The sequence below is a fragment of the Cyprinodon tularosa genome, unplaced genomic scaffold (genome assembly GCF_016077235.1).
Source record: "Cyprinodon tularosa strain WSP-4 unplaced genomic scaffold, ASM1607723v1 ctg74, whole genome shotgun sequence".
NCBI classification, from domain to species: Eukaryota; Metazoa; Chordata; class Actinopteri; order Cyprinodontiformes; family Cyprinodontidae; genus Cyprinodon; species Cyprinodon tularosa.
Genome location: NW_024039496.1, coordinates 165,644 through 190,861, shown reverse-complemented (window position 1 = coordinate 190,861; position 25,218 = coordinate 165,644). Strand labels below are relative to the sequence as shown.

Sequence of the window (25,218 nt, the reverse complement as noted above, 5' to 3'; positions counted from 1 at the left end):
ACAGAACTTTACCAATTGAATGTCCCCATATGAACCTGTATGCAGGGAGCATGTAGGTTATATTACAAAATACTTCATTGTAGGTAAAACAAGACCATGCACATGCTCTCATATATATATACATATATATATATATATATATATATATATATATATATATATATATATATATATATATATATATATATATATATATATATATATATATATATATATATATATATATATATATAAAACACAAACTTTCTCCAAAATATATATTGAAAGACATTTTAATATTTGATACAGCTAAATGATCCACTATACTCAAAAGGTTTTAGTGTGTAATTCGCCTAGAAACTTTAGTGACTTTGTTGATAAATCATTGATATGCTTATACTAATCCTTTGTATCATAAGCCCCCATAATCTCACCCAAGCTGGCCTCTATTTGTAACTCTATGAGCTCCATCCTTCCTAGATACACAGAACACCAATCCAGTTGTGTTTCTTCCAACCAGCTGTAACATGACTCTGCCTGATGTCTGAGCTGAGATTAGGGGGCTTGGCCTACTTTACGTTATTGTTAAAACTGAATTGTACATAAATGTAATACATAAATCAAAACTCTTTAATGTTAAAGGAGTATAAAGCTGTATTAGGTTGAAGATGCTAATATGCATTTTGCTTGTGCTGCTATGAACTGCTGCTGGGTAGATAAAGCACCTGGGGCACCAGGATTTAACATTAATAATAAAATCAGCCATCACTAATAACACATTTACATAACCTGTGGCTGTTATGGGTCATAAACACTGACTGCATAAAGACACCTTCATGTTTTAACTAACCTGAACATAACCGAGCAATCTTTGCAGAAAAATGAGAAATTACCTTAAAATCAGCCTTAAGAAGACATTTTGAAAAAAGTTCAATTGAAACTAATGGCTGGAACGTATCTCCAGGCAAGCGGTACGTGACAACTACACATCAGAGCCATCCTCCATAAATAATGAAGAGGGAAAGAAGGATTGAGGCAGAGGTAATGGAATCAGAAACATAAATATGGAAGTGCCTGAGGGGAAAAACGAAATACAGAACAGACTAAAAGAATAAAAAACAGAAGTTGAACAAACTGCCAAAAAGGAGAGAGCGTTTTCAGATGGAAGTATCAATTAAAAAAGGTTGATGATTCCTTCCCAATATAAAAAAAAATAAAATTCTGCATGAAGAAATATTTAGAAACAAACCAGATCTGCTTGATACCTTTGAATTTGGGTGACAAGCTCAGCTGGGAGCATCAAGTGTTGCTGACATTGCAGACAGACAATCTGTTCAGTCTGCTGCCAACCAAAGCTGTCAACCAGAAACAAATCAGCGCCAGTCTGTAATCACATTGACACAGCTCTCAAACTGATCCAATGCCGGACCAGAAAAAGACCTTTGCCTTTCCTTCAGGAACATTTTAAGCAGGGTCTATTTGCTGACTCAGCAGCTCCACAGAAAAGGGCAAGCCTCAAAAGACAGCTGATGTGCTTCTCTGGAGAACAGTCTGCCACAAATCACTAGAGTGCATAGTATGTTTTCTGCATATTTCAAGTTGATACACACTGATATTTTCCTACAATTTGAAAGGCTTATGACATTTTCTTTTTTATTAATAGCCTTAATTTTAAAATTTTATTTTATTTTTATTTGTTGTTCTTGTATAAAAATAATAAACCTGCATCTAGATAATAACTGCAGCTATAGACAAAGCATCATCCAATTGTCTTTGCTCTTGCATGTAAAGATAACAAAGTAGCATCTGTTTTCCAGTCTGAAAGTCCGTCACCCTCTTTGGCTGTAATCGGAGAACAGTTTTTATTATCAAAAAAGACTTTTAAAGTAGAGGTGTAGTATTGATGTGTGGCTGCTTAATTACAACAAATAAAAAACCCATAGAAAGCACTTAGGCCTGAAAGGTTATCCATGCAGGGAATAAGGATGCAGTCCACAGAACTAAACGCAACTAAAATTCAATTAAAAACAATCTCTGTACTGGAGGCAGTCTTTTCCTTGTATTTATCAATAGAAAATTAGGAGAAAGGAGAAAGGACTGCAATTTATGCAATTAGGAGAAAGGACTTAAGGGTTAAGGTAAAGGACAGCACAGTTTAATCAAGGCTATAATAAAAAAGTCCAAGAAGACTATTTTTGTTTGAGAATTTTCACTCTTTAGTTTTATTTATATTCTACAGTAACTGGTGCAGAGCATCTGCTGATATCCACCAAAAAAATGTGTAAAAGCCCTCACAGACAGCGCAACAAATTGCATTTTAAAGCATTATATGGGGTATTAATTTGCCAGTTCATTTAGTTTCCAAGCTACTGAACTAATACAACATTTTATCTGAAGTTCTTCCTCCTCATTCTAGTAACATCATACAAATGTTCACTTCAAGAACTTAAATTAAACTTTAATCCTCGTCTGGTGGATCTTTGTTGTTTCCTAACAGAGCTTCACCAGTCAGGAGACTTCAAGCTAAATGTATAGCTGTCTTGTGCTCCGTCTTATTCTTTCATCATTTTCTTCCTTCAGGTTTCTCTGTTTTGTAAATGTAAATGAATATACCAATTGTGAGTGACAAGATTGAACACATAAAAAAGTCCAGACAAATACAAAATGTACTATATTTGCCTGTTAAATAGATTCTTCAATAAAGTTGATCTTGTTTTACTAAGTTGACTGCAAGCTCGTTTAAGACAAATGAAAAGATGTTTACTTTATTTTTATTAACCATTAAGTACCAGACAAATGGAAGCACGCAATTTCACACAAGGGCAAAAACAATATGAAAAGAAGAAAATAAAAAGGCTTTACACACTCAATTTACAAAAAAAAATACTGCACTGTTGTTAGGAATAGCATATTGTGATTCAAATGTGCATCTGAGTAGAATCATACACCTCCCTTTAAAAAAACCCAAACATCCATTTATTTATTACATTACTGTATTTTTAGTAAATTTTATTTGCTCAAGAAAGTGATGGTTGCCTTGTGTCATTAGTCACCCCCCATTTAACAACTTGAACGGCATCGTACCGGAAATGAATGACAAGGCAGTGCTTTTCATGACATCTCAGTCTCAGCCTCCAGAGTCGTGATGCCAAACTGAAGATCTGGTTTGCACAGCAAGCATGCAGCTTGCACATGTGACTCATGCACAGCTTGGTGCAGCACAAATGCAGTCTTTGCATGACTAATTCAAATCTGAATTTACCTACATCAGTGGAGTTTTTGTAACAATGCTGTGTACTGTAAGTTTAAATTATCAAAAGAAAAATGAGAATAAAAAGAAAATCCAAAGCACAGGATTGCAAAGGATAGGACTGAAAACTGACAAAAGGTTAACAATATAACTTAACATGCAAGAAGGATGCTGTTAACTTCGCCATTTTTTTCTTCCTCTAAAATATGGAATACAGTGTAACTGAAAAATCACAGCAGAAGAAACCAAGTGTTTCCCTCTTCTCAGTTTCCTCCCAGCAGACATTACATCTGCTAACTGCTGCAAGTGCAGCAGTGGTGCTTGATCTCTGCTCCACTTGTTGGCAGCTAATCAGTCATAATTTTAAATACTTTAACTTGATTCAAGGCCCAACCCAGCATATGTGGTGCAGCTTATAATGCTATAGCATAAACTATCAGTCAGACGTAATGAAGGGTTTCTATTTGTGTTCTGCGATGAACAAAAAGCCACAGCAAATACAGCATTGATGTTGTATTTTTAAGAACATGCACGTTCAATTCAATTCAATTTAGTTTATTTCTATAGCGCCTATTAACAACACATGTCCTCTCGAGGCACTTTACAGTTCACCAGATCATACAGTCATGTTGATTGCAAGTTTTCACAGGAAAACCAGATGATTGCATCAATTCATTGACTCAAAGGCAATCCCTCACACTAAGCATGCTTGTACAGTAGCGACAGTGGAGAGGAAAAACTCCCTTTTAAACAGGAAGAAACCTCCAGCAGAACCAGGCTCAGTGTGCGCGGCCATCTGCCGAGGCCGACTGGGGTTCAAGGAGACAGAAGCAGAGATACACTTTACATGAGAAAAAGACTGATTCAGCATCACTTTGGACCAAAAAAAAAAGACTCTACATAAAACCTTTTTTCTTGATTTGCCCCTAATGTTTAAAACACATTAGCCAGTCCCAGAAGAATTCAACAGCATGCATTATGCATGCACTGTATCAGATAAGACAAAATGACGCAATGAAGACCCAAGCTGTTGCTTTTCTTGCACTCAGCTCTAACAGTTTGTAGGAGCACAGACATATATTGAGATTTTGAAGAGTGATGTGAGCTGATATTTAAAAATGATGAAAACTGATTCCCCAGTCGATAGATGCATTTCAACTTATCTTACAGCTGTCTGATGAGAAGTACACAGATAGGCACACACCTTCTCATTAAAGTATTCCTCTTCACCACCCTCCAGCTATCCTCTATTTTTACCTGCTGTAGTCTTTCCTCTTCTCACTGATCCTTTCAGTTCTCCTGACATTTCTGCCGCTTTGCCTCAGTCCTGCTCTCAATCCTCATCGTTCTTCCTTTATTTTCTTCCTATTCCCGGCCCCACAAGTGATTCTTTTATCTTATTCTGAGCACGTTTAACTCCTATCCCTTTAAAAAACAGAAATTTAAGTCACCCGAGGTGATGCATGTATACAGTCTGTCATCAACAACCTAAAATAGAGGAATAAGTTGTTGGGATATTTTGGGGGGACTGAATTCATGCTGAATTTAAAACCAAACTCCCTTACTTATATTCTATCCCCTTGTTTTATGTCAGCACATCCTCACCTCTTCCTCCCATTTGCCCCTCCCTTCCTTGAGTCTGGCCGGGCTCATGTCACACCAGCAGCCAGCTCAGGTTCCACGCTCATCGGAAACTGGACACGACACACCCACTGAACATCCATCCTGCCATCCCAGCCGCAAAAAAACCATCACACCAACACCTGTGCCTTTTTGACAATGGCTTATGTATTCTGTAAGCAATGCAGAGAGGAAAGTCCCAGCAAAGGCTATGTCTATGGAAAGTTTGTATGGAAATCCACATGCAAATATGTGAACATGACAAAGGAATGGAAACATTCGGCTAGCACTAAAATCTTTCATCACCTCTCAAATAATGTCAACTGAAACCTTCCTAGAACAAACAAACACTACCATTTAACAGCATCAGCATATCTTGACATATAAACATCGTTTTTACGTCAGCCTACATAAATAAGTCCCCTCTAAGAAAAAAAAGCTGGAATGCGCTCCAATCATGATTTTGTATGCATGAATGGATACTTACAGTAAGGCTTCGTCCAACAGCTGCGAGAGGCAGCGCTAACATCCAGAGGCTGAACACGCTCCAGTCTACTACTGCGGCTGCTGCTGCTGGATTACCCTCCTGTATGATAGGAGCTCCCACACAAACACTGACTCGCTCTGCACCTCGTTCATGCACACAGTAAAGGCCAACCAGCTGTGAGGCTCTTGGTTATCCCACTGGCAGTCAGTGACAACTCTGCACACTGCTCTCTCTCTATCTCTGTCTGTTTGCCTTTCTCTCTCCTAAACTCACTGTCACTCAAAGACTTAAATCTGTGAAAAAATTGTGCAAAAGAAAATTGTGTAATGTTCTCATGTTCAGACTAAGATGGAATTAAAAATGATCTTATTTAACTAATTGTGCTATGATGTTTTTACAATGATGTAACAGATAAATGTATTTTTTGTTTTGCAATTTATTGTTAATATATCACTAACAATAATAAAATGTTTGAAAATGCAGTATTGTCTTTATTTTGATGCTTATATAAGAGCTTAATAAGAGTGCAATTTTTTTTCTAAAGTACCATATTTCCGGGATTACAGAGCGCACCTCAGTATACGCCTCACTATAAGTTGTTTTTAAAGCTGGAAATGTTCATATAAGCTGCACTGGGCAAACCTGGCGGTAGCCAGATTGATGTGTGTAGAAGTGAGTTGAGTTCTGCATTATCAATCTGGAATGGCTGCCGTTCAGTCTGTCCGTGAAAAGGAGGGACATTTAGTACAATATTTCGAGCTGATTGGATGCCAGCTAGTACCTGCTTTCCATAATATGCTTTTAGCCAACTGTAGCAGCAAATCGTGACGTTTCGTACTGTAAGCTGTTAAATCAAACTTTTTCTAAATCTGTTGGAAGGAAAGCACAGACATTTTTCCCATTTACAAATTCAAAAAACGCTTCTCTTTGCTCCTTTTTTAAACGAGAAATTGTCGCTATTTCAAATAAAACCGACTCAATTCCGGTATCGACAGGTGAGTCCTCCAGCGTAGCCATGTTTGCAATGACCCTATATGTCCTATCCCAAAAAACACTGCTGGCATGCCATTGGTTCAGAGACGGACATATTAGTGCAAGTCTTTCAAGATGGATTTGTTGTGAGACTGAAAACTCAGATCTCGCGAAGATCCAGCTTGCAGCTGTCCCCCATCAAACCTGTAGGGGGAGCTCTACAGTAGAGTAGAGTAGGGACGAAGAAGAATGCTAGCTCCTGCTATTGGCTCGCTGCCGTAAGTGCTTTTAATAAAAGACTGGGCTATGTCGTCTCTTTTTTTCAGCGCTGCTTTAAAAGCTTTAATGTCGTCAAATAAATTTCAAAAATTTTTAATTCTGAACAAATGTTCATTGTGCCCAATGCCAGCATGTTCTTGTGCTAAATAAAAATTAGCCCCTTTTTTATTTCCAACTCTGACTTCCGCCCCCTGGTGGTTAAAAGCTGCACCTTTGTAAGCGCCACATGGTTTAAACGAATTGAAAAAAAGTAGAGGCTTATAGTACGAAATAAGTTACAAGCTAAACTATATTTGAATTATTTTTAAGCAGCAGTAGCGCACAAAATTAAACAAAGAAACAAAAAATCCATGTATAACACCAACTAAATTTCTTAGAGCAAGTAGATAGGGCAGTGATTTACTTGAAAGTAAAATGTCATAATGACGTCCAAGCATTACTTTTGGTTTGATCCCTGGCTACACTTTACACTAATTGGTTGAGTTTCGAAAACGAATTTCACTGTCTTTTTATCTTGAGTGTAAAGTTCTTACCAGGAATGTAGCAAACATAATGTTGCAGCAATTTAGTGTTAAGTTAATGCAAATCATTTTCAAATAATTTAATGTTGTTAAATGTTAAGAAGCAGAATGTGCTCAGTCTTAATCTTTTTTGTAAATAGCTATTTTCAATTAATTAATCACCCAATTTTTCCCCCCTTCAGTTAACCTAGAATTTTATTTTCTGTAAGTTTAAAACTCAAGAATTATAATATTTTAAAGTTGCAGTCTGTAATTTTTTTGAAAGGAGGAATCTCCTCCCCTCCAGAAGGAACTGAAAGCCATGTGACCTTTAGCTTCTTGAACCCGCAGGGCAAGAGTTTTTAAATATGGAGCATATTTGGAAGGATTCAGCATAAAAAAACAAAACACGTGATGTGAGGTAGAACACTATAGCCCACAATACATACACTATGTAAGATGAATCCCCTTTCATTCTCCTTCTTCCTCTTCCACATTTGGCTTGATGTTCATACAAACTGACTTTAAATGTGTTTTAGGTCAGGTTGGAATTAGCAAAAACAAAAACATTCCGGGGGGTCTCGGAATACCAGTTACTAAAAATAAGATGAGAGTTTTTTCCAAAGTCATATTTAATTTTTAGGAAACACAAATAGCCCAATTCATTTTAATCAGGGTCTAATATAAGGCAATGAAGAAATCCACAGACAATTCTGGTAAGGAAGCATGAGCTCTGCTATTTAATTCCAATCCATTAGTGTTGCTGTAGCATTGTAATACTGTCCAATTGGCAGTTTCTCAAACTGAACTTGTTTAGCGCCTTAAAGCCATTTTAGACTAAAACTTTCATCCAAGATTTATTTTATTTCATTTATAATAATTCACATTTAAGAGTCACCTTAATACATTGGTGCTCCTGTGTTAAATTGTTAAATTATGCAGTTTAGAAAACTAAAGCTAAGCGAATACAAAGCAGTAAATGCTTTAAAATACTTGCTTTTTTACTTACAGCACCCTATATGCCATGCATCTGATGAGAGCACATTCATCACAAACAATGGATTTGAAGCAATCTTGAAAGAGCAAATTTAACTTCTAGGGAATTCAATTAAACACTTTTAAAATTTAAAGTGGTCCACATTAGATCAAGTTAAAATAACCCTTTTAAAAGTCTTAAAAAGTTAACACTGTGATAAAGTTGGAACAACACTATTAATAGTTGTAATCAAACTCTTACCAGGGTTAAATGTGCTGAACACTAATGTGTAGTGTCAAAAGTTAACACCACAGACTAGTGTTAATTATTCACATTAGCGATCTACCTTGTAGCTGCCCTGGGACACACAGGCAGAAGCGAGGTTGCTGAACAGGCGTCACATGGCATTCTGAACACCATCAGTAGCCAGTTTGGGTGAAGTGTCTTTGCCCAAGGACACAGCAACCGGGACAGACTAAACTGGCGCTCGGTACAGTGACCTTTTATTTGCAGCGAAATCTACTGTAAATCCACTACTGTTTCATTTATACATGCATGTTAGGAAATAAATTCACAGTTGATAAGACAAGTTGGAATTCTGGGAGAGACTCTGAGGGCCTAAACTTCAGAAGGCTGGTTTGTCTTAAAACAGGTACAAATGTGTTGGTACATGCAGAGCAGATCTTCAAAGAAGGTGCAAAACAATTTGCATTTGCAATTCAGCAGACAGTGCATGCAAACCTTTTTGTGCATGTGCCTTCATCAATTTGCAGATCCTATTCTAATGACCAAACCATGTAAATGCATGGGTAGAGGATATACAAATGTAAACATTTATCACATGCAAAGTAACTATCCATATTGGAAACTTAACTGCAGTTGCTGTTTTTCCATCTTTTTTTTAGTACTTCTGCAAGTCAGGTTCAAGTAAAACACACAAAATAAATATCTGTGGTAACTGTTGCCACAAAATAGACAATGGTTCAAAGCCAGAGGATGGAGAGATATACCGGGCACATGTTAACATATTTGGACTGTGAAAAATAACAATAGTAAAACTAAAAAAGCACTTGAAGAGTGTAGAACTCTGCCAAGCAGCCCATCTTGCCCCATGTTGTGACAGATGCCCATGGCTAAAACTCACATGATCTGAACCATGACCAAATTTTGTTGTTCCCTGGCACCTCTGGTAAAAAAAGAAAAAAGTCTTAAAATATATTTATAAGTTTTAAATTGGTTCTGCTAACAAACAAACAACACTCCCTTTTCACATGTTTTTGTCTTCAGTAAAATAATTCTGAACTTAGATCTAATTCTGAGGCTGTCAATAGTCACTGCTGCTACTCTCTGGTCTAGGGGCGAAATGCATGTTCCACCAAATATCCCTATCTCACAATGTTAGAGAACCTTTAATAAAATTCCAGTATTTACATCATAAACTGGATTATCACATAAATTTAATGGATACAGTAGTTTCTTGGCATGAGGCCCACCTATGATAAAAAAAGTAAAAAAATCTGTCCATTTTTCATCTCTTCCCAACAGGGATTATCTTTCTTCCTAACTTTAATAATTGGTAACAGTGCACAAAGCATAATTGTTTTATTTCTTTTTTTTTTTTTTTGCAATTTAAAATTTTAACTGGTAGAACCAAATGGTTTGTATGTTTTAGCGCTTGGAAACTGCATTAAACAACAATATCAACAATTTCTCTGTGTTTTCTAAGAGCAAAAGATGTGTTGGCTCACCAGGATTTTTGCATGACGGCTTCAATTTGCTGCCCTTGACTAAAGAATGCAACCATGTTGTGAAATGTTCCTATTGTAAGACTTTAAGTCTGTTTATTAGGTGTAAAGCCTTGTTAGCCATCTAGCTGAATTCGGTGGCTAAATGTTCCTGTTATTTGCTCTTTATGTCTGGTAGCAAACTCTTTATCTACATCGATAAAAATCAGGAAAGATATATTTTTTATAGTAAACATCATACAGAACTAGGCATAAGGGGAACAAAGCAGCATTTTCATTTTACTTTTACACAGGAAGAAAAAAGTTAGATCACCAAGTTGAATAGCGGGGAACAATAACAGGGAGGGGGCACTTGGCTTCCTGGCACTGACAGCTCTGCAGTTTGGGAAATTGCATGTGAATGCATGTATGTGTGAGACTGTGTGCTTGTTCTTGTATTACAGTAGAGTCAGGTCCCAGGACGCGACAGCTGTACCTTTCATGTCTGCTGTTGTGTTAGTCTTGATCAGTACAGTGTCCATCAGCAGGTCTAATGACTGCAGTTGCAGAGTTCAAACAGACACACATCCTGACAATCAACAGCATTAGAGAGAAAGAAAAAAGCCATTGAAATAAACCTTGGTGAAATATTTATGATGCTGAAATGCATACCAAAACAGGGCAGAGTTTTCTAACCTTTTCCTCAAGTAAAAGTAGAAATTAAAACAATGGAATTTGAGAAAAAATGTATTATACATCAACAAAAATAGTCGTAGTTGTATTAATACATGTATTATACCGAATTAGGGGATCATAGAATTGAAAACCGAGTTTACATTGTCATTGATGAATAACGATAGTTAAGTGGGTGAAATGGACGTTAAGAGAAGTTCAAATCCCATTAACACCTCCTTTCTCTGCAAATCTCACAATTCTAAACTTTGAATCAAAACGAAGCCCCGAGTTGACATAAACTAGGGGATGTTGCCTTATTTGGTTGTGGCCTGTACTTTTGTCACGCCCTGAAAATTACATACAGCCCACTGGTTCACGGCCCAAGAACATGAATAGAGGTAGATATTAGACACAAGTTTAGCTGTTTAGCCTACAGTTGGGTTTTACTTCTACAAGAATTTCAAAGAAGGCAGTTTCTATCTTGAAAATGGGCCAGGACCATGGGCATAAATGCAGTGTTCCAGGCTGCAAGGAGGAAAGGGAAATGTTTTGACAAGAGACTCGGCAGGCATGGATTATGGTTGTGTATCAGAAGATCCCTGCAAAGTTTGATGCTCAGCTGTTCATTTGCTCTAAGCATTTCACCGAAGACAGCAAAATCTTGGACAGTTCAAAGCAGGATTTGTTAAACTTCTTTTACTGAAACGAGGGGCTGTTCCGACCGTAAGGCCATCACAACAGCCAGCTGTAAGTATATATTTTTTTTACTCTCTGTTGACTGGACCGGACCTCAGCAGAGAGCCATGAGCTGCCTGTCCTCAGCCGGAGGCGGGGGGGGCCGGTAAGGCAGACGGGGGGAAGCAGGGGCCGCCTGTGTCCAGGCTACTGTCACTGGGTCGGGTTTGGTCACTCTGTCCCACACTGGCTCCCTGCCCCCTTCAGCCGGGGTTCCCGGACCATCCCCGCAGCTGACGGCTTGGATCGAGTGCCCGGTGTGTTTTGACTAAGTGCTGCACTGTAGTCGGCCAAAATCCCGGACTATTATGAAATCTCCCCCGGACATTTTTTTAGGTATGAAAAGCAGAACATGTCCGGGAAAAAGAGGACGTCAGGTCACCCTACCATATCAACAATGTTGATGTTTCAGTGAGTGAGTGCTTGTTGCTATGATGCGTCTTTGCTCAGCAGCTTCACTGTTTGTAAACTAAACAATCAGCGCACAGCTCATTTAAATATTCATGAGCATACCATAAAAGGAAGAAAACCTGTCATTTCATTCTAGAGTGTATAACAAAGCTTACATTAGGGCTCATATAACAGCAAATATGCCATTTCAGCCCAACCAATGTTACACATCCTTTTCAGAGACCTTAAGGACCAGCACCAAATAACTTATATAATCATTCTATGACCCCTTTGTGTCATAGCTATGGTTCTGTTTAGTTTGGTTTTGGACTTATGGACTTTTTCTGTTCAGCCTGTCACTATTCAGCCACCAGCAGTTATCACAACAGCTCAGGCTGCCTCCAACCACCACACCACTCTAGATTATCTCCACCTGTTCCCACTAATTAGTACTCAGCTCACCTGTTCACCAGCCTTCTTATACCTGCCCCTGTCTACTCAGCTCTGTCAGAACATCTCACTCTCTTCTGCTAAGGATGCCTGTGTCTGTATGCTGCAGTTATGCCTGTTTCCTTCAATACTGAATCCTATGTGCCCTGCCAGCTGAACTCTTCTAGCTGAGGTTGCCTTTCTCTCCATGCTCCAGTGCTACCCGTTCCTTGGTGAGTCTCAGCTGCCCACTTGTCTGTTCTGGTGGTTCTCTAGCCCACACGGCTTTTTGAATCTGTCAACAGCTACATCTCCTGGTTCATTGCTCACCCCTGCAAACCAGCATAGTCAACCATAATTCCTCTGCCAAGTCAGTAACTGTTTTGCCTGCTTCATCTGCCATTTTTCACTACTTCAACAAACTCTTGAAATGTAACTCTGTGTCTGGCTGAATATCGGGTTCACCTATGGGAAATTGTGACACTTTAACGTTGGAAGAAAAATACTAATTACTGCATCTTATTTATTGGGAAAATATTCACTGAAAGTGTTTTATCACAGTTAACACACAATGATGTAACAGAACATGGATAGAGTTTTAAAATAAAATGAAATAGTTGCAGTTAGCATTAAAACAAGCAGCTAAGATTAAACCTGTACTACATTCGATGTTTTACGAACCTGGAGAATCATTGGCTGGCAAATTTTCAGCTTTCAAGTAATGTCAAAAGTGTCAAGCGGATAATTTGGTTAATGCAGCTACAACATCTCTATTTCCTGGTAATTAGTTTCCCAGTACTACCAGTTGACGAGGAATATAGATGCATTACTGTTGGTTGAGCAGACTTTAAATGACTAAATGAATAGTAAAAACCTAACTTTTAATATCAAAGTAAAAAAAAAGAAGAAAAACACGCCAAGTAACCCAAGTTGACACAAAAATTATAAACAAGGATGCATTTACCAAAATAATTTTTTTTTTCGTGCATTCAAAATGATGCACAACCGAAATATGCAAAAACAAACTCTGGCAGCACATTCATTCTTGTTTGAGTGTCCTATGTTATTATCCCTGTATCTCCAAACGTCACAGTGTGCACCATCTGTTTTCTCATAACTCCCCACACCACACATCACAGTGCATGCACAAGCAAGCACACAGACTAAGACACACACCACACATCATTGGTTAAACAAACATACATAGGCCTAACACTTCAGCTGGTAACTTTTATAACAGTCTGGAGAGCTGACAAAAGCTCTGGAAAGCTCATGCAAATCTCTTCGCTATGCTAGAGTGTCTTTAGTGGAGGAAATGGGAAAAGATACTGGCTTTGTCAGTGAGTGGTGTCAGACAAAATAAGATGGAGGGCAGAAAAGAAAGACACATGAATGCAGACGCATGTGAGATACACGTTTACAGCATTTAGCACATTAACACTAACTTTGCCTCTATTTAGTTATATTTAGTTCCACAGTTGAGTTTACCACAAACTGAGTTGTAGAGAAAACAGACACAACTTTTTTTTTTTTCTGTTGCCATTTTACTGTGGAATAAGGACTCCCCTTTTAGATGGCTAATAAATTATTTAAATAAATATGTTCTCAATAAAACCCCAAATTTGTTAAAAATAAGAGAAAAGTGGGATTCTTTAAATTTGAAATAAGTATAATGTAGGGCTGAAACAATTAAGCGGATTAATTGTGAATATTTAGTAATCGATTAATCGTAATGGAGTATTGAGACTCTAAAACAGGCATCCCCAACCTCGGTCCTCGAGGCCCGCTGTCCTGCAGGTTTTAGAGGAGTCCTTGCTCCAGCACAGCTGATTTTAATTGAAAGCTGATTAACAGGCTTTTGGTCTACTGCAATCATTATAATCAGGTGTGCTAAAGCAGGGAAACCTCTAAAACCTGCAGGACAGCGGGCCTCCAGGACAGAGGTTGGGGATGTCTGCTCTAAAAAATGCCTTTAGCAGACAGCGACCCACTTAGAGCAGTAATTAAACTAAAATTGTAAAAACCATATATATATATATATATATATATATATATATATATATGTATGTATCAGCATTTTGCATTCAACATAAAAAAAAATGTTATTATGATCAATATAAAACTCCTCAAGGGGAAAAGTTTGTTTCACTGGTTTAATTTCATTAAAAGTCTTCTTTAAGGAATCTTTGGCTATCCGATTATTATTTTATTAATCGAAAAAAATAATAATAACAGATTCATTGTTAGTTGTAGTCCTAGTGTATTGTAACAAAGATTAACTGGACAAGAACAGTGGTGAGAAGTTAAAAGCAAACCCAAATCAGGGAAAACAACACAAATGAAATAGGTAAAGATAGTCACAGGAAATAATTGAAGAACTACAGTTGCTAAACAACATCAGGAACCAGGCCAAAGTGAGCCCCTTAGCGGAGAATTACTTCTCACCCAGGATCTATAGATGGATTCATCATCTCTGTTTAATTTTATCTGGATATCTTGCTCCCTTTTCCTTCATCAGTCCTTGACATTGCTTAGGTAATCACTTACTACTTGCACAACTGCTACCATTGCGACTGTTGATTAGATGCCCAGTCCCCCTATCCCCATCGTGTTTCCTTTTCCATTTGAACTGTCAATAACCTTGAAAAATTCAGGTTGCTTTTAGAATGCCAATTCACACTCAACACCAAGGTAAACCAACCTAAACCAGAAAAATGTGAAAAAAATGATAAAGTAAAATCTTTGTCTGTATAGAGGAGTATGAGAGGAGGAGTATAATATATATATTGGTTGCATTAATGAATTTGCATACTTAATGTTGGGATCTGGAGGTCTGTCCACCTTTCTCCAGCAGAGGGCGTTCTAGGTCTCCTGGAGCTGAAGCTGACTTCCACACCTGCGGCTCGTTCGCTCATCAGGAGACCAGCATTTAAGGAGGGGCAGAGCAACACTCCAGCGCCAGAGTGTTTTGCCAGTTATGGAAGAACCAGCCCAAAACCTGAAACCTGGAAGAGTTTCTCAGTTTGTAATCAATCTGTCTGTTCTCTGAAGAACCCTGGAAAACCAAATCCGTCAGATTACCTGCCTGCCCGCCCTCAGAAGAAGCTGAGAGAGAAGCTCAGATCCAGATCAGTAAGATCACTAACTAAGCCCTGCCTCTGCCTAGCCCTCTGCCAGCCAACAGCCTCTGGACCCTCCCGGTTCCCCCCTTCTACCGCTCTGAACAACCTCTGAACAGTGAAAGTCGTGACCGGACCCGGACCCGATTAATCCCTGAATCCGTATTCATTTATTGTGATTGTTCAATAAACATTGTGAACTTTTTCCCAGCCTCTGAGTGTTCTGCATGTGGGTTAGATCCCTTAAGACAAACATGACACTTAAATCAGTGATTCTTTGCAACAGAGTTCCTGAATGATGAAACTAAGGAATGTTATGAGACCAGTGCTAATATATTTGCCATTTATAATTACATTTGACATAAATGTGCAGTGCTGGGGCAGATCTACAGGGGGGTAAGGAAGGCAATTATCCCTCTCTTCTGTAGAGCCATGCCTCCCCAGCCCAACATATCATATCGCTTCTTGTGTTATGTCTCAACTATTTTAATTCTGATAGTCAAAATATGTTGGAAATTGGATTTTATTTTTTCTATTATCTGTCATTGCAGTTATACAGTATCTACTTCCTGCCACATGACCAGTGATGGGACTAACGGCGTTGAAAGTAACGGCGTTACTAACGCCGTTACCTTGTTTTAGTAACGAGTAATCTAACTAATTACTTTGACTGTAACTATAACGCAGTTACCATTGCAGACACCCCGTTACTGCGCGTTACTCAGGTCGCACAATGAGCCTTTTTTCATGATAAGACTCGTGCGCAGCTGCGTGAAGCTGACACCCCACCCACGTCAAAAAGAACTCTGCAAATAGACTGAATGGTTAGTGCAACGTTAGTGAAGATTTGTGCAGAAAAAAATATTGTTTGTGCTACTTTTGTTTAAGAGATATTAAAGATTATTTTTAGGTCATCCAGAGGTGCGCGCCTTGTCATGAGAGAGGGGAGGATGAGGATGGCTGATGTATAGTGAGATTCCGTCTGTCAGTTGGGTAGGTGGGTGTTTCTGCTGGTGGGTGTTAACGTACAGCACACACAGAGAGATGGAGAGTGAGGATGACTCCGGCAGCAAAACAGAGTTTTCCTGATAGAAATACCGGTGTTACGTCGAGCTGCGTTTCCCCATACGGTTTCCCCTGCATCTCCGCACAGCGCAGGCGGCACAATTCACCGCACACGCGACAGGAAACGCGCATGCTCGCTAAAGGCGCGCAACAGTCGCCCTGTGCTCGCGCCACAGGAGAACTATGCAGAGCTGAACGATCAAATGATAGCCTATATGGAGAAAGAGAGAAATCTGGATGGATGGATGGATGGATGGATACTCTGCCTTCTCAGCCTACTGTATTTTTTATTTTAAACATTATTTGATGGCCTTTGTGGCAGGGATGGAGATCCATATTTTATGTCACACACAGAGTATAGATAGATAGATAGATAGATAGATAGATAGATAGATAAATGTTGCAGTACACATAGACATCCCCAGTTATTAATTAGGGGGGCCACATGCCGAAGGCATGGCCCACCTATTACTATTGCACATATTTATTCCGCGTATTATTATTATAGCTTATAGTTCTCCTCGTCCCCTAAAAACTTCGGCGTGTAACTAGTCACGCACCATTCGTCGGATCGGGCCCAAAGTTGGCACACGCGTAGGGACCAATGGTGCGATGCGTGCTTGTATAAAACTTTCTCATTAGTCCGAAGGTTTGCGAATTATTAGTGAAAACGTCGCAAAAAAAATCCCATAGGAAATGAATGGGGAGAGGGAAAAAAAGCATAAAAAACAGCACCTCACTGTGTCGGCATACATTCATGTAGAAAAACAGTTTAAAGCTCAGTTTGTAGATAAATCCTTCGTCTATTTAAAACTGAAGACGGTATGTTGATAACTGCTACGGTTTTTGTATAATCAGACCTCAAGCACCACAAAGTTTTAGCAAAATCCACCCTTCTAGAGTGGAGAGACTGAAAAGCTAGAGTGTGAGGCAGCCGTTTTTTTAAGACCAAAAAACATTTTAAAATCGCCCTCACGGCCACATATTTATAGCTAGAGTCACCATTTTTGGTCAGTTTGTAGGCTGAAACCTCTGGACTCACACAATGTCTTCAGAATTACGGTAGGATTAATACTTTTCCTTAAAAACGCTCCAGACCGACCTAAAGTCGATGAAAATCAGAGCCGTTTTTCATTGGTTTTGGAGCAGCAGTGGGGAGAAAAACGAATGACATTATATGTTTTCAACTCGTCATAAATATTTTTCTGAAAGACACACATACACCAAAGTTGGCATAGTTGGAGTCGAAGGATGGCTGACGCTCACGGTGAAAGAATTTTTTGAATAACTCATACGGTTTTTGCTCAGCAGTCGTTTGTTCGGAGGACATTTTAAGCACCAGAAAGCTGGGTGAGAGGGACCTGCTGCAGCTAGCTCAATTAAAAGATCAGGTGTGAGAAAACGTTTTGTCTTTTTCTTTCTCTTCCCATTCAGGTTGTAGATGACCTACAGCCATGAAAGTTACTCCAATTGAAGACAAGATATAGCTTTAGCTTAGATAAAAATAATTTTTCAGATATCATTTATGGTTTTTACTCAGCAGTCATTTGTTCGGAGGGGGGCTTTAGCAGCTTAAAGGTGAGTGAAAGTGTGTTGCTGCAGCTAGCTCAGTTAGAAGCTAAGGACTGAGGACCCGTTTTTCTTATTCTTTCTCTTCCCATTCAGGTTGTAGATGACCTACAGCCATGAAAGTTACTCCAATTGAAGACAAGATATAGCTTTAGCTTAGATAAAAATAATTTTTCAGATACCTTTTACGGTTTTTACTCAGCAGTCGTTTGTTCGGAGGGGTGCTATAGCAGCTTAAAGATGACAGAGTGTGGTGCTGCAGTTTAAACAAAGGGAGGAGCAGGTGGGATCAGCCATTTTGTTTGTGCTTCGTTTTGGGTTGTGAAAGACCTACAGACATGAAGGTTACCCCAGTCTGAGACAAAGGATAGATGTTTCTTTCACTGAAAGAATTTTTCTAATACCTTTTACGGTTTTTGCTCAGCAGTCGTTTGTTTGGAGGGGGAGCACCTGGAAGCTAGCTAACAGTTAGCTTCTGCATCAGCCTGCCTGAGGGCAGCTGCTGACATCTTACTGTGAGGAGGCCGTTTTTTTAAGATAAAAGATTTTGTTCTTGCCTCACGGCCACATATTTGGAGCTACAGTCACCATTTTTGGTCAGTTTGTAGACTGAAATCTCTGGACTCACACAGTGTCTTCAGAATTACGGTAGGATTAATACTTTTCCTTAAAAACGCTCCAGACCGACCTAAAGTCGATGAAAATCAGAGCCGTTTTTCATTGGTTTTGGAGCAGAAGAGGGGAGAAAAACGAACACCACTATGTGTTTTCAACTCGTCATAAATATTTTTCTGAATGACACACATACACCAAAGTTGGCATAGTTGGAGTCGAAGGATTGCTGATGCTCACGGTGAAGAAATTCTTTGAATAACTCATACGGTTTTTGCTCAGCAGTCGTTTGTTCGGAGCTGTTCCTCCCATTCAAAAAAGCCTGAGAGCTAAGGAACGATAGTGCTGCGCTTTTCTCTCTGTCACTGACAGGCTCGTTAAGCGTTGTCAAGGTAACCGTGCTTCAAACAGATTTTACCTCTGCTGTTTTAAACAGCACATATTAATCTAATGGAGGGTGAAAGCACTGATTTAACATTGGGAAATGGATACTATATGACTGATGTCCATGACACTTCCCTTGCCACTCAACACTGATAGACTTTCAAAATAAGACTCCAGGGACCCTACAAAATAAAAGCCTCTATATTTTTTACATATATTTATTGCCCTATATGGCTCAACATTATGACCCAAACACAACCCCATTTTAGAGAATAGACTCTAGGAGACTGTTTAAAACACACCCTAAGGCAAATTTCAAAATAAAAGCCTCCCATTTCCGCTTCATCTACTGCCCTAATAACATGGAAAAAAGAGTGATTTAACGATTGGAAAGTCATCAACTATCATTGCTGGGTCTGAACATTTTCTCTAAACACAACTCTGTTGGACTTTCAAAATAAGACTCCAGGGACCCTACAAAATAAAAGCCTCTAGATTATACTAATGCAATAATTGATGCAAATGGCTCAACATTATGACCCAAACTCTTCCAGGTTGTTTTTATTAGACTCTAGTGACCTTTTCAAAACACACCCCAGAGCAAATTTCACAATAAAAGTCTCCCATTTACTCTGTAATACAGCAGCTATTCACCTAATAACATGGAAAACCAGTGATTTAACATTTGGAAATGGATTCTATATCACTGCTGGGCATGACCCATCTTTTGATGCACATCCATGATAGACTTTCAAAATAACACTACAGGGACTCTACAGAATAAAAGCCTCTTCCTTATACACACTCATACATTCTGGCATATTGCTCATAGCCATTTGTAATTTCATCACTGCAATGGCTCTGAGCATGCGGGCGGAGCCCGCCATTGGTGATTTCATCACTGCAATGGCTCTTAGAAGGCGGGCGAAGCCCGCCAATGGTGATTTCATCACTGCAATGGCTCTTAGCAGGCGGGCGGAGCCCGCCATTGGTGATTTTTTTCATCGCTGCAAGGGCTCCTAGCAGGCGGGCAGAGCCCGCCAACTGCGCTTTACCCACTGCGGTTCAATATGGACAAACCATATTACCCTTGTGCATCATACGCTGTGCACGTCTATTTCCCAGATTTCAGCACAAGTGGCACACAGCTCTCTTTGCCCATGACCTAGCCCTCTTTCCTTCCCTCAGCAGCCCTCAAAGGCGTAAGCAGTTGGTCTGGGGAGCCCCAATGTCACTTGCCAGGGCCGTATTGGCCCAGTTACCCAGACGGGCAGTAGGTGGCCCCCCTCAAAATTTCTTTAGAAATTTTCTAGTTTCATATACTCACCAGTTGCAATAAATGCAAAACTCTCTGCAGGTTCTTGTCTTTGTCGTTCGCTCTATTCAGCTGGCTTTGGAAACACACGGCGAGAAGGTGGGGGCTGGGTGGTGAGGGTTACAGGGGCGAGAAACGCAAAAGTAACGCAATAGTTACTTTTACTAGTAACTAGTTACTTTTATTGTGGAGTAACTCAGTTAGTAACTCAGTTACTTTTTGGGAGAAGTAACTAGTAACTATAACTAATTACTTTTTCAAAGTAACGTGCCCAACACTGCACATGACTGAAGATATTTTGACTTGCAAGTTTGCACCTGACTAATGTGCTAAATGTTTACGCCGGAGCTCCAGCAGCAATTCAATTCAATTCAGTTGTCCTGGATGTGTCTCAGCACTGATGCTGGTGTGGTTCCTAACAAGACACACCTGCTCAGCTCCGCCCAAATCTCATTTCTACTCATCTGATCCACCTGCACCTGTCAGTATCTAACATCAGACCAAAAATCAGTGCCAGATTATTTTGAGCCATTGGTGAGATCTATTCCAGCATTCTGATTCCTGACTTCCTGCCTGTTTTCCTGACCCGATGTGTCCCTGTTTCTGAACCTGCATGATCCCTTTCTGACCCTGATCTGTTTGCCCGTTGCCTAACCTAGAACTGTTTCTTGACCTCATCTTGGATTTCCCTCTGGTGCTTCATTGGACTTCTGGTCACCTGGTTCTGACCCTGGCCTTAGCCCCAGACTACAGATTCTGTTTTTTTCCTCCTGCCTACTATTGTTTTCACAGTTCAGATGCTCTGTCTGACCATGGATCATCGTAACTCAGCGGGAGTTATTCTGTGGGACTTCCTGACCAATGACATCAACATCAGCGCTACTGTGAACCAGTTTGTACCTAACCTGGTTCTTCGCAGACTGAGGACTTAGAGAAGATTAGTGATCATTACGTCTGTGATTGATGCACATTGTAAAGCTAGCCTGGTTACTAATCTTCTGTCTCCTTATCCAGAGGTTCCTGCCCTAGTCATTGACACCACCTGCAACAGTTTTGTGTCAATAAACTGTGTTAAGCTTTCACAATGATTGTCTGGTTGGAATTCTGGGTCAATCTGTTCCAATCATAACCGGATGAGCCTGCAGGGTCGACCTTCACTTGCATTTTGTTGTTGACTCTTCAGCAATCTCCCACACCAAGCATGCTTGTAGAGACAGTGGAGAGTAAAACTCCCTTTTAACAGGAATAAACCTTCAGCAGAACCAGGCTCAGTGTGAGCGGCCATCTGCCGGGGCCAACTGGGGTTCAAGGAGGCAGAAGCAGACATAAAGAAAGAAGCAAAGATACAAATGGTAATTGTGAACCAGCTCCACAGGCAGCCTCATCCAGGTAAGACACAGCAAGGCGGACAAGCTCCAAGCCAATTCTGCTAGGCACAATAAAAGAAACAGGACTACACTGTAAACAGCCAAGCTCCAACATCTATAAACAGAGATGACAATAGCAGCAGCACAACTGATAATTCAATCCAGAATGGAGTCACAGCCGAACAAAAGCAGAACAGATGAAGCTACTATGACAGGAAAAAGTTGAAAGAGCATAAAGTTATAAGTGGAACTTATCAAATAACGCAGAGTGGGAGAATAGAGATTGAATGAAGCAGAATGAAGCACAGTGGTCCCCATGTGATCCAGCAGCCCAAACATATAGCAGCATACTGTATATAACATATCAGATAACATAACTGTTTTGAATGAGGTACAAGAAAGGTGGAGCCACAATAGGGCCAAGGTGGAACCAAGGAGAAATGTTTTCCAGAACATTTTATCTGTTACTAAATTGAAAATCTCCAATTAATTGACAAACCTATCATTGAGAACACTGGAGTAAAGTTTATAACCACGACTAATGCAGACTAAAGCCCCTAAAATTAACAGGCATTTTGTGAATTTGGTAGTTGTTTATTTATAACTGAAATATGTTAAAATTCATAATAAACGCAAAGTATTAAGAATTGTGAACAGGAAGGTTTGTTTCATGGAAAATGGGTTTCAGACATGTAGGTTAAGTCCTTTCTAAATACACCAACAGAGCATCAAAAGATGCTCCCACTCAAACAGACTGTAATTAGAGAAAGGTCAATACTGATAAGAAAATGCACAGAGAATAAATTTTAACTCCCACTCATCATCTTGCCAGTTTAACGTTGAACCACACTGCATTCAGTGAATTTTGTTAATGGGAAGCCATAAAGGTTGTTGTTGTGTCACTTTTATGCTTCAACAGGAATTACATTTAAAACTGGTGCTGGAGCTTATTTTAAACTGCCAAAGAATGAACTGATGCACAGGAACCTGACCTGAGAGCAGATGCTCTTCCAAAACTATTTACTAACTTAATAAACTTATTTATTAACTTGGAACTTAGACCTGAAGGTTTTCTTATCCCCATAATTACTTAATCTATATTTATGTATACATATAAATTGAGGTGAGTAAATTTTAAATGGCTTCATCTAATTCCTTTCATGTATATTTTTAATTATCCATTCATCCATCTTCCTCTGCTTATCTGTCAAGGTCACAGTGGGGTCTGTAGCAGTCTGGGTGAAAGGAGGGGGTAAACCTGGACATTTCGTTAGTCTGTCACAGGGTTATTTTTTATTATTTAATGTTATATTTTATTATTAAATTGTGCATTTTAGAATTGAATAGTATCTTTAATATTTAAATAACGAAATAGATAAATAAATAATGCACTGAGTTATTTCATAGAACATGTATTTAACGGACATTTATGATCATATAAATCTGTGCTTTGTGCTTTAGGCTTTGTTTAGCAGACATTTAAAAGGGAACACCGTTTTTCTTACATTGGCCCCTTGAATTTACGTTATTACATCATGTTCTTGTTATGACGTCATCCGCGCGCGCCGGCTACCATTCATTCATCCTGTCCGTCGAACTGCAGCTAGTTTTACTCACATGCCTGGAAGATGTCTAGTGCTACTACCACAGATGATCTCGCTCTTGAAATGGAATTAAAGATTCAGATTAGCTAGCCGAATGAATAGAAGGGGTAGAGCGTAGCCGCCTGTGGCCGGGGCTGCATGTCACAACTCCAGTGCGGCACGCGGGTGACGTCATACACGCGCCACTTTGTTTTAAAAAAATATAAATATAAAAAATATAACCGCGGATGTCTGGGGCACAGTGATTCGCCTACATGTTATGAATGCTGGCGTACCATAAATGATAAATTATGAACAGCTTAGTTTGTGCCTTCAACTCATTGCCCATAGGAAGAAGTAAATTGGATTACAAAACCGAATATCTTCAGAAAGGCTCCAAATGACACAAAAATAATATGGTTGAGTAGAACATGATGTAATAAGGTAAAATCAAAGGGCCAATGTAAAAAAAAAACGATGTTCCCCTTTAACAAAGATATCTCTAAACAACTATTAATCAACCAGATCACCCTATTGATCTGATTGACTATTAATCAGCCAGATTCGGGGCAAAATGGCTCTTTGGATTCTAAAAGTTGGAGACCCCTGCTCCAGAAGATAGTTGGAAAAAATAAGATATTCTAACTGTAGTGCTCAGTTAGACTGCCTCATTAACTATTAGCTTTTACGATCAAATAAAAAAGCAATTTCTTGGTACTTTCATTTAATTTGTTTCATCAAGTGTTGTAAAAATATAAATATGTAGCAGGTGGCATTTTCTCGTTGTAAATGACATATCTGTGATGTTATTGTGGTCAGATTTTTTTTTTATTAATTTATCCAATTTACTCACTATAAAAGTTTTCACTCAGCCTGTTTCACCAGCAAGGCCAAACAATTACCCTGTCTGAGGGTGTTTTTAGACAATACATACCTTCTTCCCATGACAAACCAGACTTTTTTCTCAAGGTTTATTCATAACATGTTACTGTTTAACCAAAGTGACTGTAATGTGTTTTGACTCTGACAACTTTCCATTATTGTAAGTAAGTGGAAACAAACGTCGCCCAGGCAGAACAGGGCTGATTACCAACCAATAAGGGCTGTATGATGAACTGTTCTCTCTTTGCAAAGATCAAAATAAAGTGCAACTGAGTGCAATCCATCTATCTCCATTTATTTAACTGAAGCAAATAGTTGAATACTATTTCCCACTACATTGCACAGAGCAAAAAAAAATCATATTGGATTATATCACCCTGCACCTACAATATTCCAAGCTGATAAAAACATAATGCCTTTCTCTATGCAACCCATTAACCTGATATTGTATTGGGTCAATATTAGTCAGTTCTTAAAGTTGCAACATATATATATTTTTCTTATTTCATTGTATTTAATATGTTTATATATATATTAATAAAGTATCTATCTAATAATCTAAATATCAGCATTATATCAGAAATGTAATAGTTGAATCAGGAAAACCCTAGTTCTTTAAATTTGGGCCAGATGGATTTATGGCTTCTGATAAGAAGCTGTCTTGTCTAGGAATCATTATCAGCTACCCCAAGTAAAGCAGAAGCTAGTCCAAACAGATCTGGAAGTATTAGAAAAAGGTTTGCATTAAAAGAAAAAACATACAGCAGGGTATATTGGAAACATTTCTAAATACTTCAAAACCTATGGAGACATCCAGCACACCATGTTTCATCACAGCAGCCTACACTCAAGACCTGAGAAATTGTAGTAGCAGACCTTAGAAGTTTTATCTTGTGACTCATCGTCTTTCATTGGAACACCACCCACATTTACACCACCATGTTATTCTGTTACAAACTAAGAACTCAGCAGTCTTTCTTTGATACTTATTCCTATAAACGCTACAAAGCTCTTTTTTAAAATAACTGCCTTCATTGTGAAATATCCAATCCATCTTCTTCTGCTTATCCCTCAGGGCTCTTCAAGGGTTAATAGAAGATTACATAGGGTATTTGGTGCTGGTCCTTAAGGTCTCTGAATAGGATGTGTAACATTGTTTGGGCTGAAAATGCCATATTTGCTGTTCTATGAGCCCTTCCTTTTATGGTATGCTATTAGTACTATTGATATGAATTAGTTTATTTTTGGAAGTCACGTTTATTCATGTACATGCTCACTGTAAGCCCATCGCTATTCAGAGCAAGGA

General features: G+C 39.0%; 1 protein-coding gene across 6 annotated transcripts in view; it reads right to left on the bottom strand.

Moving 5' to 3' along the window:
* mctp1a (multiple C2 domains, transmembrane 1a) overlaps positions 1-25,218 on the bottom strand; it is a 171,961-nt gene that overhangs the window by 123,168 nt on the left and 23,575 nt on the right. Inside the window, exon 1 of one of the 6 annotated variants that reach the window (XM_038269862.1) lies at positions 5,337-5,505. The exons of the other annotated variants lie outside the window; for them this stretch is intronic. Within the exon in view, the coding sequence (XP_038125790.1) occupies positions 5,337-5,378 (42 nt within the window). The 5' untranslated portion in view covers positions 5,379-5,505. Of the gene's footprint in view, positions 1-5,336; positions 5,506-25,218 lie in introns of those variants that run through there. 6 annotated transcript variants of the gene reach the window in all.